Below are 16,606 nucleotides of genomic sequence, written 5' to 3'. Positions count from 1 at the left end.
AAGCTGTTCCTGGATTGTCATTTTTTCTAAGCATATTCTAGAACCTGACATGGTTAGGGCAATTGAAGGCCTTTATATAATCAACGAAGCACATAGTAATTTATTTTTGTTATTTGACTTTCTCAAACATCCAGCATGGATCAGCAATAACCCATGTGCATCAGCAATAATTTATTACTTTATTAAGATCAATCCAAATATCACAGAAAAGTACAGAAGATTTTTGGTATGCTTTGAACCTTCATCATGATTAACAGTAAACGAAATAAAGACAAAAGAGCTGCCTCAACCTTAAAGCCATAAAAATCTATATTTAGTCACAGCCTGCCTGAGGACAGAATGCATTCTCCTTGTCCTCTGGCATACTTTTGCTTCTATTTTCAGCTAACAGTGACTTCTTGTTAAGTGCAATCTCAGAATGGTGGTTTAAAGTGGCTGATAGTTTTGCTCAAACTTTGAGACACAGGTGGACGGTAACCTGAATCAGAAACTATTTATTTGTTTGATTGTTTGTTTGTTTATTTATTAAATGTGTTTGTGGCCCATCTTGCCGTGGGGTGTGTGTGTGAATATTCTGGGAGGCGTACAACAGTAGAATGTAAAATTATAAACAAATATACAAATAATAAGAATAGGAACAATGAAACCATAAAAAATAATGAAAATACATTGAGTCCTTGACTTACAAGAGTTCATTTAGTGACTGTTCAATGTTACGGCACTGAATAAAGTGACTTAGGACCATTTTTCACATTTACGACCGTTACAGCATCCTGACAGTCACGGGATTTACATTCTAATGAATGCTTGACAACTGACTCAAGCATTTGACATTTATGAGTTGCAGTGACCCAGGGTCACATGAGCCCCTTTTTTGATCTTCTGATAAGCAAAGTCAATGGGGAACCCAGATTCACTTAATAACCCTGTCACTAACTTAAGAACTGTGGTGATTCACTTAACAAATGTGGCAAGAAAAGGCAAAACTCACTTAAACAAATCCTAACTTAGCAACATACCGTATATACTCAAGTATAAGCCGAGTTTTTCAGCCCACTTTTTGGGCTGAAAAAAGCCGCCTCGGCTTATACTCGAGTCAGTGAAAAATTTGCCCGAAATGGAGGAGAAAAAGGGGCGGGGCCATGCCGCTGGGTGACGCTCGTGAATGGCCCGGCGCCCCTGTGAGTTTCCCCTCCCTCTGTGTCAGTTTGCCGCGCAGCGCGCACCGCACCATCCCCCCTCCTCACGTTCTAATGTAATGCAGGGCTGTCTTACGATTCCCCTTCCTCCCCCTCCTGCCGCTCTGCAACGATGTCCCACCTCCTCCTTGTTATGGCAAGCAGCCACATAGCGATGTCCCACCTCCTCTGGTACAGTGATCCAATGATAGGAATCATTGTGCCGTGTGTCATAGGAGGCGGGACATCGCTCCTGCGGCTGCACGGGACATCATCATCACAGCGGGACATCAGCATCATGAGGTGAGTGAAGTATTTCATTGAATACACCGGTATTGTGTGATAATAATTTGTTATCCAGAGCAAATTTTTACAATGGCTTTGAAAAACATTATTGGTATCTATTTTTATTTTTGAAATTTACCGGTAGCTGCTGCATTTCCCACCCTAGGCTTATACTCGAGTCAATAACTTTTCCAGTTTTTTGTGGTAAAATTAGGTGCCTCGGCTTATATTCGGGTCGGCCTATACTCGAGTATATACGGGTAAATTTTGGTCTCAATTGTAATTGTAAGTTGAGGGATATCTACACAACAATATGAATTAAAAGATGGGCGGAGAGAGAGAGTGGGAAGCCCAGGGAGGAAGGTGGGATTTGTTGTTAGTCTAATAATCACCTTCAGTTCAGTATTTTCCCATGGGGTCCCCAAGCCTGATGCAAGTCTTCAGGCTCTTACAGAAAGAAACCATGCCTTGAAATTACATTGCTTCCCAGAGGTGGTATTCTGCTGGTTCAGACCAGTTCGCCCGAACCGGTAAAGGAAATCGTGGGTGGCCCCACCCACCCGCCCCAGTTCTATGTTATTCCATTTAGGCACTTTTTTTACCCAAAGCACATGCACACCAGGGGCACGTGCGAGAGTAGTGAGCACTCTCTCATTTGCAAACCGGTAGGGAAGATAAGTGAATACCACCCCTCCTGCTTCCCTATATTATGGTTAAAATTGATAATCATTTGTGTGGATTTAGACATTTATGGTAAATTACATGTACTAAACTATGGATTATTTTAACCATGATTTGTGGAACAAACCATCAAAGCCTAGATTACATATAACTCTAAAGTATGATTTACAAACTATGAATAACGGCACATGAAGGACACTAATTTATGATTCAGCTATTTTAATACCTGATTATGCTATAAGAATGGCTTACAATCACTTTTTGAATTCATAACTATAGTTCTTACTTGTGGATCTACCTTTTTAACACATTGATGCCTCTCGTTCCAAAAAAAATAACAATTGCAACAGTTATTTTTTACCATTCTCCCCCCTGAAATGGAACATACCAGCTTTAACACTGACACATTATCTTCTGTTTCCTGTGTAGGCATATCCTCGCCCTGTGCTTCTGAATAGGAGGAACATTCACTTATATGGCTGCATGGGAAATAAAATCCAGAAGGCTCAGTGTCTGAAAATACTGAGACTATTCTTACGAACATATTAACCATTGTATAGTCTACTTTGGTTGTTTTGTTTTTTGCTTTTCTTCCAATAAGCCTACCACAAAGGTTTGTTCAGTATGGTGGGTTTGTAAAAGGTTTTTTTTTAAATCAGTATAAAACAGCAAATATTTGGAGTGAAAAGGGAATTGAAGTTATTATTTTAATCATTCAGAAGTTGAGTAATACCAGTGACAATCTCAGATGCGTATATCTGGACTGTAAATTAGACAGGAAAGGTGTTTGATGGTAGATAGAAAGGATGTAAAAAGTAAAGAAAAGATTTGTTGTGCAGGTTCATGTCTGTCATAGGATGTGCAGATGGTTTTGTTCCTTAGCTAATAATTGATGAAGGAGTGAACATGAGATAAAATTGATTGTATATTGTGATTTACTGTATACTTAAGAGAATGGTTCAATACCGAATGGGGAATAAGATAGAGAGGTGTTGTCTCTTTCAGTGAGATTTATACATAACTGTATAAAGAATGCTTATTGAACTTTAGAACTGTGTTGGTCATGGAGATAAACATCCATATATTTTTATATACATATAATACCATGTTGTTTGCTGAGAGCCTGAGAAATTATTTGTAATGATTATTAGGCAGATTATATGAAACCAAAGGGATATATATCAGAAAACTAATGTATCAAAGACCAAGGTAATTTTGTCTGACAGAGAAAATGTAATGAGCTACTTTAAGTTAAGTATAAATTTGAAACACTGGAGCCGATAAATGAGTTTGTGAACTTAGTAGAGTGTTTCCTAAAAATAGGAAAATTGATGTAGAAATTTTAAGACATGGAAATGCTGATAGAAAAGTAATAGGGAATGTCTGTTTTAAAGAAACTGGATGTTTTTTTTTTTTTTTTTTTTAAAGTAGCTGTTTATAAGAATATATTCTGCCCACTTTGTGACATGGAATGGAAAATTGGGTATGTTAAGGGAGGGGGAGAAAGGAGCGTTAGAGGGGGAGGGGAAGTAGGAGAGGGGAATGTTGGAGGGGAGAAAGGAAAGTTGGAGGGGGGAGAAAGAAAGGGTGTATGGAGGGTTGAAGCGCTATATTGGTTTTGTATTTTGGGGAATACAAGGAGGGTTGTGTTTATTGCTCAATGTTATATGGCCTCAATCAGGCACAGTATATATGTGAATGTATGAAATGAAAATGAAAAATGAAATAAAACATTTGAATATTAAAAAAAAAGAAAAAAGAAAATTAGGTATGTTAGAAGAAACAAAAGTTAAATTGAAATGCAGTCAAAGATCTGTGGGTGATAAAGCAAGAATGAATGGGTGCTGAATGAATCTGAGTGAAACATAAGAATAACTGACAAGTATGTAAGAAGTTTGTTGGAGTGATTTGATCATGTAGAGCAAGGTGTCAAACTCAAGGCCCACTGACCAGATCTGGCCCACGGAGTGCTTTGATCTGGCAGCAGGGCTGCCTTGGAAACAGCAAAGTACTGGCCCACGGTGCCTCTGCCAGATAAAATGGAGCTCAGGGGAGGATGCGCACATCCCCCAGGGCTCCTTTTTGGCTGTGATGGCTTCCTGCAGCTCTCTGCCAGTGAAAATGGAGTTTAGGGAGGCCACACCTTTTTTCGCTGGCAGAGTGCTACAGATGGCTGTCCCAGCCAAAAACGGAGCCTGGGGGCTTCCTGCCCTGGCCACCATAGGTGCCCCAGACATGAGTGACATCAATCTGGCCATGCACACACTGGCCATCCCCTCCTGGCCACGCCCTCCCACCCCCGCAAAGTCAAACATAACCCTGATGTGGCCCTCAATGAAATTGAGTGACATCTCTGATGTAGAGAGTTAAGAAGACTTAAATTGAAAAACAAATCTAGAAAGAAAAAGTGAGTAAGTCCACTGATCAAGATGGAGACTGTTATCACTGGATAAAGTTCATGAAATCCTGAAAAAGAAAGCCATGATAAGACACTGTATGAATGGAAGTATGCACATAGTTTGCAAGGATAGAAAGTATGGAGAAATTCAGTGATTTGTATGAAACTAGTTTAGGGAAGTTTTATTTGTCTTTTAACCTAATAATTTTAAATTTTAGTCCTTACTGTTTCTAGTCCTTTTTTGCACTCTGAATTAACACTGCTAATGTCAAGAAGAAATAGTATGAGAGGTCCATGCATATAAGGATGGGTCTAGGACAACTCACCACAGCCAACTTTGCCATAAGACAACTAAGTGTTATTAATCATTTCATTTAGTTACTTTTATTATTGGTGACCATATTTTCATTGAAATTTTTGTAACTTGTATTTCTGGATTGACTTTCTTTCATTATTATTGACCACAGTTCCATTGAAATTAATTTAACTTTTATATTCATTGAATTGTCATGTGGCAAGTTGTCTCGTGGCCAGTTGGCCATGACGAGTTGACCATGGTAAGTTGTCCCATTCCATGTAACAACATGCAAAGTAACATTTCCCCTTAACAAGCAGTGGCCATTAATAGTGAAAATCTGAACTGATTTATGGGGATCCACATTGGCTATCCAATATCATATTCTGCCTACTAATTCTTGTTACAAGAAGCATTGCTCAAGAAACAAAGTAATATAGAGATGTCTACATGCTCTTAGGACTACAAAACAACTTCAGATAACTAGGAATTTAACAGAATGTGACTAATATACCGTATTTTTCAGAGTATAAGATGTGCCGGTGTATAAGACGCACCAAGATTTTGAAGAGGCATTTTTTTTAAAAAAAAAAGGTTTTACACTCTGCAGACCTCCCCAAAACAGCCCATTTTTTTTGCAAAAATGGGCCTAGTTTTTGTCAAAAAAGGGCATGCATAGTCTTTAGGAGGCTTGTAGAGTGCTCCTGGGGGCTAGGGGGCCCAAAACGAGCAAAGATTGGGGCAAATTTTGGAAAAATTGGCCCATTTCTTGTCAGAAAAGGACATGCATAGCCTTTACAAGGCTTGCAGAGTGCTCCTGGGGGCAGGGGGAAGCAAAATGGACTTTTTTTCCTCATTTCTGCTCTCCCCAGCCCCCAGGAGCACTCTGGAAGTCTACTAAAGGCTATGCATGGCCATTTTTGCAAAGGGGGCAGAGTTTTGGGAGGCCAGAAATGCTGTATTCAATGTATAAGAGGCAGCCTGATTTTCACCCTCTTTTTTGAGGGACAAAGATGCATCTTATACTCTGAAAAATATGGTAGTTTCCCCTCCCCCAACTTTATCAAAAGGAAAAATAGTACAGCTTCTTAGCCCAGCTACCATAATGTATACATGTCTCATAAAAATTGACTTACCTCTCAGTGATAACATCTTGATACAGGAATAGTAAGCAGTTGATTTTAAGTAATCCAGGTCTATCTGCATGAATAGCATTCTGAGTTTTAAACCTGAAAATTGTAGATTGTAGATTGTAGATAAATTTATTTATAGGCCGCCCTTTTCCCTGAGGGGACTCAGGGCGGCTTACAACGTATAGGGAAGGGAGTACACACAATGACATACAAAAAACAGTACATAATTAAAAAATAGAAGCAACATTCATTCATCATTCGGGAGGGGACGGATTATAATCTTTAACCCCAGGCCTGACGGGATAGCCAGATTTTGAGGGCTGTGCGGAAGGTCTGGAGGGTGGTGAGGGTACGAATCTCCACAGGGAGATCGTTCCAAAGGGTCGGAGCTACTACTGAAAAGGCTCTCCTCCGCGTAGTCACCAGCCGACACTGACTGGCGGATGGAACTCGGAGGAGGCCTAATCTGTGTGATCTAATAGGTCACAAGGAGGTAATTGGCAGGAGGCGGTCTCTCAAATGCCGATACTTTGTCTGTAGTTTTTTCTACATTTGTTAGATATATTGTTAAATAGTACATCTTTCCTCCCTCAAAGTAGGGCCAGAATAATAATACTTTTTTAAAACTTTGTAAGTTGGCTTCATATTTTCAAATTCATGTTGGTTTCAAAATGATAGCGCAAATAATTGTGTCATCTCAAAAATTCATAGACTGCCAATATAGAATTCCCCCAGGTTGAAAATCTCCAATTAAAACTAAGAGAATTCATTCTTTATACTACTAAATCTCCAAATTTAGCTTTTCAATAATACATAGACCTTTAGTGAACTCAATAAAATTTGCCTAAATGACAAATACCTACCTACTTCTGCAAAAATCTTGTTTGTGCTCGGGATAACTTTTTTGTGCTGCTTAAAATCCCATAATTCTAAGAACAAGCTCTTCTGACTTAAAACACCCACCCACACACTCAACTGTCCTTTGGGACTGGTTTTCAAAAGAAGACATTTGCTTTTGGGCCCATCAATTTATCTCTCTTTTGAAGCTTTGCTTTCTTAGCCAGGGGATAAGAATTATTCATCCATTTTAGTGGGAGGGAAGCAATCTCAATTAGCATTTCCAAGAGATTTTCAACATGAAGTAGATTAAAAGCAAAACTGGTGAAAAAATAAGGGCATGGTCTGGGAACCATTCTTTGTATAAATATCCTTTGAAGGAGAGAAGAATGAAGCAGCAAAGAAATTATTTACAGGAACTGTGGTTGCAGGGGAAATGGTTTTGAAGTTCAGCTAAATAGGATACAGAAAGCCAAAGTTATTTCTTCTGTCTTTAGTGCAGAATTTTAACGTATGCTTAAGAGAACAATTCCACTGAAACTCTTGGAGATGGGAAACTCAGCTATTTCTTATACTGCAGCAAAACTAACCAACATTTTCCCCCCTCTCCCCTCTGAACAAGCAAGAACAAGATAATTGGCACAGTGCTCTGCCCAAGTGAATAAAGCCTGGATGGAGGCAAATAGGTTGCTGAACCGCACTGCCCTTTACTGAGCTAAAGTTCCCTCTTCTATGCATCTCATCCATTCAGTGCTATTTCTCTGACTCAGGTTATGCACAGGAGACAATAATTAAGATCTTCACTTCTGACAATCCATTTTTTACCACTCACACTGGGGAGGGGAGAGAGAGCGCGAGCTGAAGAAAGTCTCCTAGCTCCAATCCTGAATGGCAGTTCATGTATGGTGAGGCTGTGTTGACACAAAATGGCTGATTATCTTAGAGAAATTACTCAGTCCTGGATGCTTCCAGGGTTGCCTCAGTCAAAGAGGGAAAAGTACATTTGAAAATCTCTTTAGGAATCTATAGCTTCCTGCCACTTCTTGATTGTAGAAAAAAAAAATCTATGGTGGCCCAATGAAGATCAGCAGCAGCACTAGCAGAGAGAGTTGGGAATTTTTATCTCCTTTTCCTGCTTCTTTTTCACTCCCACCTCGTATGCTAATATGGGACTAGTATTAAAAGTACATTAATAAGGGACAGGTAGTTCCTAGATCAGTCCTCTTTTGTGGGATTAGTCTAGTTTGTTTCCAAACCAGGGATAGAATGTAAAAAAAAATCTCAAGGTTTTTCTCTTTTCAAAATATGGTTGATTTTGGAAAGAGAGCTAAACCCAAGTCTACCCTGGGCTGTTTTGTCTAAAACCATTGATTATGTTGACTGGATGATACTATAGCTTCATCTATGACTCAACTAAGCATGTCATTATGAACAGGATTTGGGGGGGATTTACCAATAATTAATCAACAATCTTCATATTTGTCTCTGAGTTCCAGTAGCTTATTCTTAGTTTAATATTTCTATTTCTCCTTTTCTCACATTGGGAACTGTTTTGAGACTGGACACTAAAACATCATTTATCTTGGATAACTGGACATTAGCACTGTCTCTCCACATCCATTATATGATAAAGTGTTGTACTTACATATGTCTGGCTGTGGCAGTTTCAAAATCCCATATGATGATAGAACCATTTGCACTTGCAGTAGCTAACAAACTGTAACCTTCTACTTTTAACAAATCAAAGCACTTCACTTCAATCTTAGGAGGTAGCTGAAAAATACACAAAGTAAAGCATCTGAAGGACATTGATTGGTAAAGAATAGCTGACCAGAACAGATGGACAATCAAAGACAAACAACGCAGAGAAAGGCAACCAAGTGCTTCACAATTCCTTCCAATAATCTTTGTCAATATCCAGATGAACTTATAGAAAACAAAAAATCATTTTTGCTGCTTACTTTTGCTGTGGACCTCAGATACAAATAACTTTCTCAGAATAATTTTCTCTTTCTTCGTGTTTTCTAGAACATATCTAGAAATACAATAGTTCCTCACCTCTACATTTGTTTTTGTGAGATCTGGATCAAGCAGTAGTTGAACGTCTGGGAAAAATTCATTATTTTTTTTGACATTGGGAGATAGTTTTAGGGAAATGAGTGGATAGCCTTGTAAAGCAAACGACACAGCTTCAGGAAGTTCCCAAGTTATGGACATGTAAACTTCACCTTGATTAGCCTAATTGAATAAAGAATTGAAGATTAATTGACAATCAATCTGGTAAAAAATTCTAGTTTTGTAAATTACTTTGCATATAGCAATAGCAATAGCAGTTAAGACTTATATACCGCTTCATAGGGCTTTCAGCCCTCTCTAAGCGGTTTACAGAGTCAGCATATCAGCCCCATAGTCTGGGTCCTCATTTCACCCACTTCGGAAGGATGGAAGGCTGAGTCAACATTGAGCTGGTGAGATTAGAACCGCTGAACTGCAGATAACAGTCATTATATACATATTTATGTTAGAACATTTGTCCAAGATTAGCAGTAAATGCTATGAACAGTTATACTTCTGGTTGACATTCACATCTGGGCATTTCACACAGAGTTACCTTTGGGTAGATGCACTCACTTCAAAGTAATCATTTATGTGAAATACTTTGATAGTTTTAAAACTGAGATGGGTTTGAAGGCTGCAGAACACATTGCTATCATTAACAAAGGCTTTAAGTTTCTGGTCAGCACAAATGATCAGCCAAAAGTATGTCAGAAACTGAATGCAGCATTGATTAGAAACGTAAGGGAATGCAATCCAAGAGGCAGTTCTGAGCTCAACAAGCTTTTGAGGCATAATTAATTAAATCAGCTCTAACATAATGTCTTCAGGACAAATGACTGAAGTAAACATCTAGTGAAAAACATGTTTCCAGAGTCTCTTCTAAAAAGCCTAAATTAGATGATTAAAAAGATAATTCCCAATAAAAATACTAGTCATAATACCTAGGAAACATTTTGCATTCTCATTCAATGGGCAGCCACATGAGGATTAGGTACATTTAGCATGCCCTCATTAAAAAATTATTAGGAACTGAAAATAATTGTGCATCTTCTTGATACATTATTTCAGGGGTTCCAGCATGGTATATCCACACTAAGAATGTATAGGGTTTATCTTTCTCTTGAGGTTTGAGTGAATTAAGAATTGTTGCAATTTAAAAGGGAGCTGTCAGACCTGCCTCAGTTTTAGCCTTAAGAATGATCCTTAATTCCATTTGTTGAGAAAGGTATAGTTTCCTAGCGGTCAAGTGAAATACAATAGTGCAAAGCCAGAACTAAAATTCACATGCCAAAAACCTCAGGTCCAACTTCCCTTCCCTTAGGTACCTCCCCATGCTGGCCTCCCCAATGCCTAATCAAATTCAAAGATGTTTTCAGAAGGGTTGCTTCAAGTGTGGTTTGGTATGCGGCTGTATTCTCAGCCAGCCAACCTTAAAACCATGTTTCAGGGAGATACAGTACAATACAATAGCAGAGTTGAAAGGGACCTTGGAGGTCTTCTAGTCCAGCCCCCTGCCTAGACAGGAAATGAACTTTTCATTTTTCTAGAATCCTCCCCTCTCCCATCCAGTCCCCTAGAGTTCATGGCGGCCTGGCACTGAGTGATAGCAAAAGGCAAGCATGAACTGGCAGCTGACAGAAGCTTAAATATATTTTTTTTTCAATCTAGGCCATTTAGAGGGCATTTTTGAGGGTTTGTGCTAATTTTGACTTATTAGCTTAGAATGTATTGTATATGATTATAAGTTAATGAGGATGGTTGGCATAGATAGATAGATAGATAGATAGATAGATAGATAGATAGATATAGATATAGATATATAGATATATAGATATATAGATATAGATACATACACACACTGCTCAAAAAAATAAAGGAAACACTTAAACAACACAATGTAACTCCAAGTCAATCACACTTCTGTGAAATCAAACTGTCTACTTAGGTAGCAACACTGATTGACAATCAATTTCATGTGCTGTTGTGCACATGGAATAGACAACAGGTGGAAAGCATAGGCAGCTAGCAAGACATCCCCAATAAAGGAGTGGATCTGCAGGTGGTGACCACAGACCACTTCTCAGTTCCTATGCTTTCTGGCTGATGGTCTGGTCACTTTTGAATGCTGGCAGTGATTTCACTCTAGTGGTAGCATGAGACAGAGTCTACAACCCACACAAGTGGCTCAGGTAGTGCAGCTCATCCAGGAGGCACATCAATGTGAGCTGTGGCAAGAAGGTTTGCTGTGTCTGTCAGCGTAGTGTCCAGAGCATGGAGGCGCTACCAGGAGACGGGCCAGTACATCAGGAGACGTGAAGAAGCCCATAGGAGGGCAACAACCGAGCATCAGGACTGCTACGTCTGCCTTTGTGCAAGGAGGGACAGGAGGAGCACTGCCAGAGCCCTGCAAAATGATCTCCAGCATGCCACAAATGTGTATGTGGCTGCTCAAACGGTCAGAAACAGACTCCATGAGGGTGGTATGAGGGCCCGATGTTCCACAGGTGGGGGTTGTGCTTAAAGCCCAACACTGTGCAGGACGTTTGGCATTTGCCAGAGAACATCAAGATTGGCAACTTCGCCACTGGCGCCCTGTGCTCTTCACAGATGAAAGCAGGTTTACACTGAGCACATGTGACAGACCTGACAAGGTCTGGAGATGCTGTGGAGAACATTCTGCTGCCTGCAACATCCTCCAGCATGACTGGTTTGGCAGCAGGTCAGTAATGGTGTGGGGTGGCATTTCTTTAGGGGGCCGCACAACCCTTCATGTGCTCGCCAGAGGTAGCCTGACTGCCATTAGGTACCAAGATGAGATCCTCAGACCCCTTGTGAGACTATATGCTGTTGTGGTTGGCCCTGGGTTCCTCCTAATGCAAGACAATGCTAGACCTCATGTGGCTGGAGTGTGCTAGCAGTTCCTGCAAGATGAAGGCATTGATGCTATGGACTGGCCTGTCCATTCCCCAGTCCTGAATCCAATTGAGTACATCTGGGACATCATGTCTCACTCCATCCACCAACGCCATGTTGCACCACAGACTGTCCAGGAGTTGGGAGATGCTTTAGTCCAGGTGTGGGAGGAGAGCCCTCAGGAGACCATCCGCCACCTCATCAGAAACATGCCCAGGCGCTGTAAGGAGGTCATATAAGAATGTGGAGGCCACACACACTACTGAGCCTCATTTTGACTTGTTTTAAGGACATTACATCAAAGTTGGATCAGCCTATAGTTTTTCCACTTTAATTTTGAGTGTAACTACAAATCCAATGTGTTGTCAGCACATTCAACTATGTAATGAACAAAGTATTTAATAAGAATATTTCATTCATTCAGATCTAGGATGTCTTCTTTTTGTGTTCCCTTTATTTTTTTGAGCAGTGTATGTATTTGTGTGTGTGTGTGTGTGTATGCATATGCATATACATACACACACACACACACAAATAAATATTATAATTATAAATATAAATATTTAAATAGATATAGGAAGTCTTTGGTTAATTGTGGTAATTGGGACCAGGAATTTGTTGCTACATGGTGAGTGCGATGTCATATTGTCATGTTGATTTAGGATTGCATTTCTGCTTGGTCATTAAGCATGACAACACTGCTTGGTCATTAAGCATGACAACATGCCATTTGCAATCTCTTACTGGCTTCCCTATTGACTTTGCTTGTTGAAAATTGACAGAGAAGGTTGCAAATGAACAGTGACTGCAGGATGCTGCAATTTTCATAACTGTCAACAAGCTGCCAAATGCCTAAATCATGACCACATGACCCTGAACCATAAGTCTCCTTGTTCACTGCTACTGTAACTTCTTGTTCAGTGCTACAGGTTGCTGAATGAATGGTCACTAACCAAGGACTACCTGTAATAGAGATGAGAAAATTCTTGATGGGATTAAGAGGATTAGAACCAGAATTCATAAACAGGATATAATCAATAAAGAAAAACAGAATAAATATGTAAACCATTTATGAGTTAGATTTGTGGAATTTTAATTATACCTTAATTGCTTGAAGGGGGACAATCTTTGATATATTAAAGCTGTAATTCTGCACAAATGGATTTGGAATATCAGGATGTAAATACTTGAGATGAAGTATTTCACAATGCTGATAACTGAGCCCTACAGAGATTCTCTAATTTGGGACTGTCTTGCTATGTTGGGACTACAGCTAACATAATAGCAAACTTGGTCATGGGGAGTTAAAGTCCTAACAAATGTGGAAAAGCCATAGTTAAGAGAGATGGGGTTCCTTGACTTTTGAAATTGAGAACAAAGTTAAGCAAATGAAATAGAAGATGTAACAATTAAAGCTCAAACCTGAACAATTTTGATCAGCCCACTGTACTCCAAGACCAGGACCACATGCTTACTCTCACTGGCTTTCAGGTAGACCATCTGCATCAGCCAATGTTCATTGACTGTGATTTCCCTGCCCAAGGGCAACATTTTAAGTATCTGTCCACTTCCAAAATCCCATAATTTCACAGTCCCTAAATGTGTGATAAAACAGAAGGAATGTCACTCTTCATAGAAATAACAAATAGCTGTGTGCTACTGACTACAAAGTTTGTCCTTAACTATTTGAAATACATGTAGAACAATACCGACCGATTGTGTAAAAAGTCTATTCTCTTAACGCTTTACTAAGGGCTATTTGTAACTACTATACATGGTGCACAATGTTATAAAACCAAAAGAATTCTCAATTGATCTTTTTTCCCCCCAAGATGGCGACGTGCTTAGACACTGCGGCTTTGAGCTCCCTGGTGCCACAGCAGAATTAGGCAAAAACTAGTCTATACCCACTGGGAGTTGTTAAAGATTGGATCCTCTAGTCAACTAGATATTACCAGCGACTTCCAGCAGTCTCATAATATACCGAGTGATATAGTAAGACTGCCAGGCTCTCCATGGATCGTTGTTGAGGCGGTGAAGAGAGCAAAAGCAGAAGCAGGGATGCAGAGCTGGTTTGCTAGTTCGATTACGGAAGCAGCCTCACAGACCAGCATTACCAAGCATTTTTCTAACCAACTCTAGATCCTTTGTCCACAAAACTGATGAACTAGAGCTATGGAATAAGCTCATTCGTGACTGCTCTGTGATGATCATCACAGAGACCTGGCTTCAACTACTTGTACTGGATGCGTCAGTGGAGCTAGCTAACTGCACCACACACCACTTTGACAGAAACAGCAACTCTGGTATAGTATAGTATAGTAGTTACACTTATATACCGCTTCATAGGGCTTTCAGCCCTCTCTAAGCGGTTTACAGAGTAAAAGCAAAGGTGGAGAACTTTGTATTTACACACACAATAACTGGTGTACTAACAGTAGAGTTGCTTATACTCACTGTTCTGCAGATCTGGAATTCTTAACTGTCATTTGTCGGCCATTTTATTTACCTAGAGAGATTTCTGTTATAGATATAACTGCTGTCTATATTCCACCTGATGCAAATGTTAGCGCAGCGCTCTCTAAGTTACATGACGCCATCGAGAGGCAGCAGAAAACTTACCATGAGGGAGCTTTTATCGTGGCTGGGGATTTTAATCAAGCCAGTCTAAAGTCTGTTCTATCTAGGTTTGTGCAGTATGTGCAGTGTACCACCAGAGGTAAGAATACTCTAGACCAGTGGTTCCCAAAGTGGGTGGTTCCACCCCCTGGGGGGTGGTGGGATGACTTAGGGGGGCACTAAGAGGCAAGGGGGATGGCAGGGGGGCGCTAAGAGGCAAAGAGGGCAGCAGGGGGGCAGCAGGGAGGGTGCTAAGAAGGTGAGGAAAAAAAGATTGTGTATTGTGTTGGCTGCAGAGGGCGTCACCCCTAGGTTGGTAGCTTCCCCTTAGCTAATTCTCAGATGGAAAGGAGAAACTTGCCGAGCAGAAGATGGACTGTTTAAAGCCCATCGGTGCAGGCAGAAGGACGAAATCACCCAAACAAACCTGGAAATAGCTGCGGGTTTCCCTTTAAGCAACGTCACCACCCTCCCCTCCAATCACCTCCTTCCTCCCAGGAGAGGGGCGCGTACCGCTTCAATCGCCTGCCCCCCAACACCGCCGGTGTCTTAACCGACCGGCTTGGCTGGTGAAAAGGGTTTTTTTTTGAACGGTCGGTGAGCGAGGAGATCGTGCACGGTGTTGTTAGGGGGAACCCCCCCCCCCCAATTGAATTCTACTTGAGCTTGTGAGAGAGCTCTTTGCCACTGGTTTAAAAAACGGTCACATATTTTGTGCCATCCTTTTCCTTTGCATGGAGACACTGCTGGGTAAAAGTAACTGGGGATGGAGGTGATGAGCGGGAGTGCGGTCACTCTCTTTTGGTGGTGTAAATTTTGGTTAGGGAGGTTTGGATTACCAGCAGGAGAGAGCTTGCATTGCAATCTTCTGTTTCTAGCCTTGGAAATACGGGTGTTGTTAAACTCACAGGAGCTTTCTTTGATATAGGTATAGTATACTATATGTATATACTACTATAGTATAGATCAGGAGTCCCCAAACTTGGCAACTTTAAGACTTGTGGACTTCAACTCCCACAATTCTCCAGCCAGCATAGCTGGGAGTTGAAATCCATAGCTGTCTGGAGAATTCTGGGAGTTGAAGTCCACAAGTCTTCAAGTTGCCAAGTTTGAAGACCTTTGGTATAGGTTCTCTTGCTTGAGCAGAGGACTGGACCAGAAGATCTCCAAGGTCCCTTCCAGCTCATTTATTCTAAAGCTTATAAAAGCTCCACTCAATGCTGGTTGTGGGTGGATTTTCTTTTAGGATATGTGTTTAGTTTTGTAAATATCCCCATTCCCACCCTCTCTCCTTGCGGAATTACTGGTTTTGAATAGTTGGTTTGGCAAGCAAAAGTTTAGCCCTTAAAACCACGTAAGCATTTAAAGGCATAATGTCTGTGTCGTGCAAAATAATTGGCAATCTGAAGGAGATAAGATTATATTGTATGCCTTTGTATGTGTGGATATGTGCACACATAAATTTTGCAGCCTTTTTTACAACCTTTAATAAAAATTTATTTTAAATTTAAAAAAAAAAATGCAGCAGGGTTAACAATGACCAGAGCACCTCTTGGTTAGCATAGCCAATGAGAAACTTGGGCAATAATATTAAGGCAAGTATGATCAATTATCTGTCCATGGTTGGTTTAAAAAATGACACCAGAGTTTCTTGCCATTTTTGGATGGGGGCCAGATGAAAACAGTAATATAAATCTTAAAATTGAGATTTTTTTTTAAAAAAAAGGAAAAATAAATTATACTTCAGTTTTGCTTAGATGTGTATGTGAGTCAACCGTTTTTGATATTTAGACCACCAAATCTTAAAGGCTATGCAGATGGTTTGGAAGGGGTTAGTAGCAAAGCTAGTGTTGATATTGTGGAAATTAATAAAACTGAAAATTGCAATGATGTTATTGCAGGGATGTGACTATCCAGCTAAAGTTGTTTCTCTGACATTTAAGACTTAAATGTCTGAGTGATATCAGGATCTTTTTTTGATGGAAATTCCAGATTGGATGATAAATTCATTTTCAGATACTGAGGAAGATGGGGTAGTGGAGGAACAACTCATAGAGTTGCAAAATGACATTGAGCTGAAGCCAAAGTTTAAGAAATCGTACCAAGAGTTTTGGTTACAGAAAGAAATTTCTGATTGCTATACTTCACTATGGACAGTGGCTAAGAAGCTCCTTGTTGCATTTCCAACATCATATTTGGTGGAACATGG

General features: G+C 40.1%; 1 protein-coding gene across 1 annotated transcript in view; it reads right to left on the bottom strand.

Annotated features, from left to right (window-relative positions):
• The window catches only part of WDR64 (WD repeat domain 64), an 81,393-nt gene that overhangs the window by 21,685 nt on the left and 43,102 nt on the right, over positions 1 to 16,606 (bottom strand). The window contains exons 16-20 of the mRNA XM_032216039.1: positions 13,201 to 13,373; positions 8,866 to 9,045; positions 8,453 to 8,580; positions 5,974 to 6,066; positions 2,533 to 2,623 (exon numbers count right to left, since the gene is read on the bottom strand). Of these exons, the coding sequence (XP_032071930.1) occupies positions 2,533 to 2,623; positions 5,974 to 6,066; positions 8,453 to 8,580; positions 8,866 to 9,045; positions 13,201 to 13,373 (665 nt within the window). The remainder of the gene's footprint in view (positions 1 to 2,532; positions 2,624 to 5,973; positions 6,067 to 8,452; positions 8,581 to 8,865; positions 9,046 to 13,200; positions 13,374 to 16,606) is intronic.

This window comes from Thamnophis elegans, chromosome 4, assembly GCF_009769535.1.
Source record: "Thamnophis elegans isolate rThaEle1 chromosome 4, rThaEle1.pri, whole genome shotgun sequence".
Lineage (NCBI taxonomy): Eukaryota > Metazoa > Chordata > Lepidosauria > Squamata > Colubridae > Thamnophis > Thamnophis elegans.
Note: the sequence above shows the minus strand (reverse complement) of the source record. Positions and strands in the feature narration are given on the sequence as shown.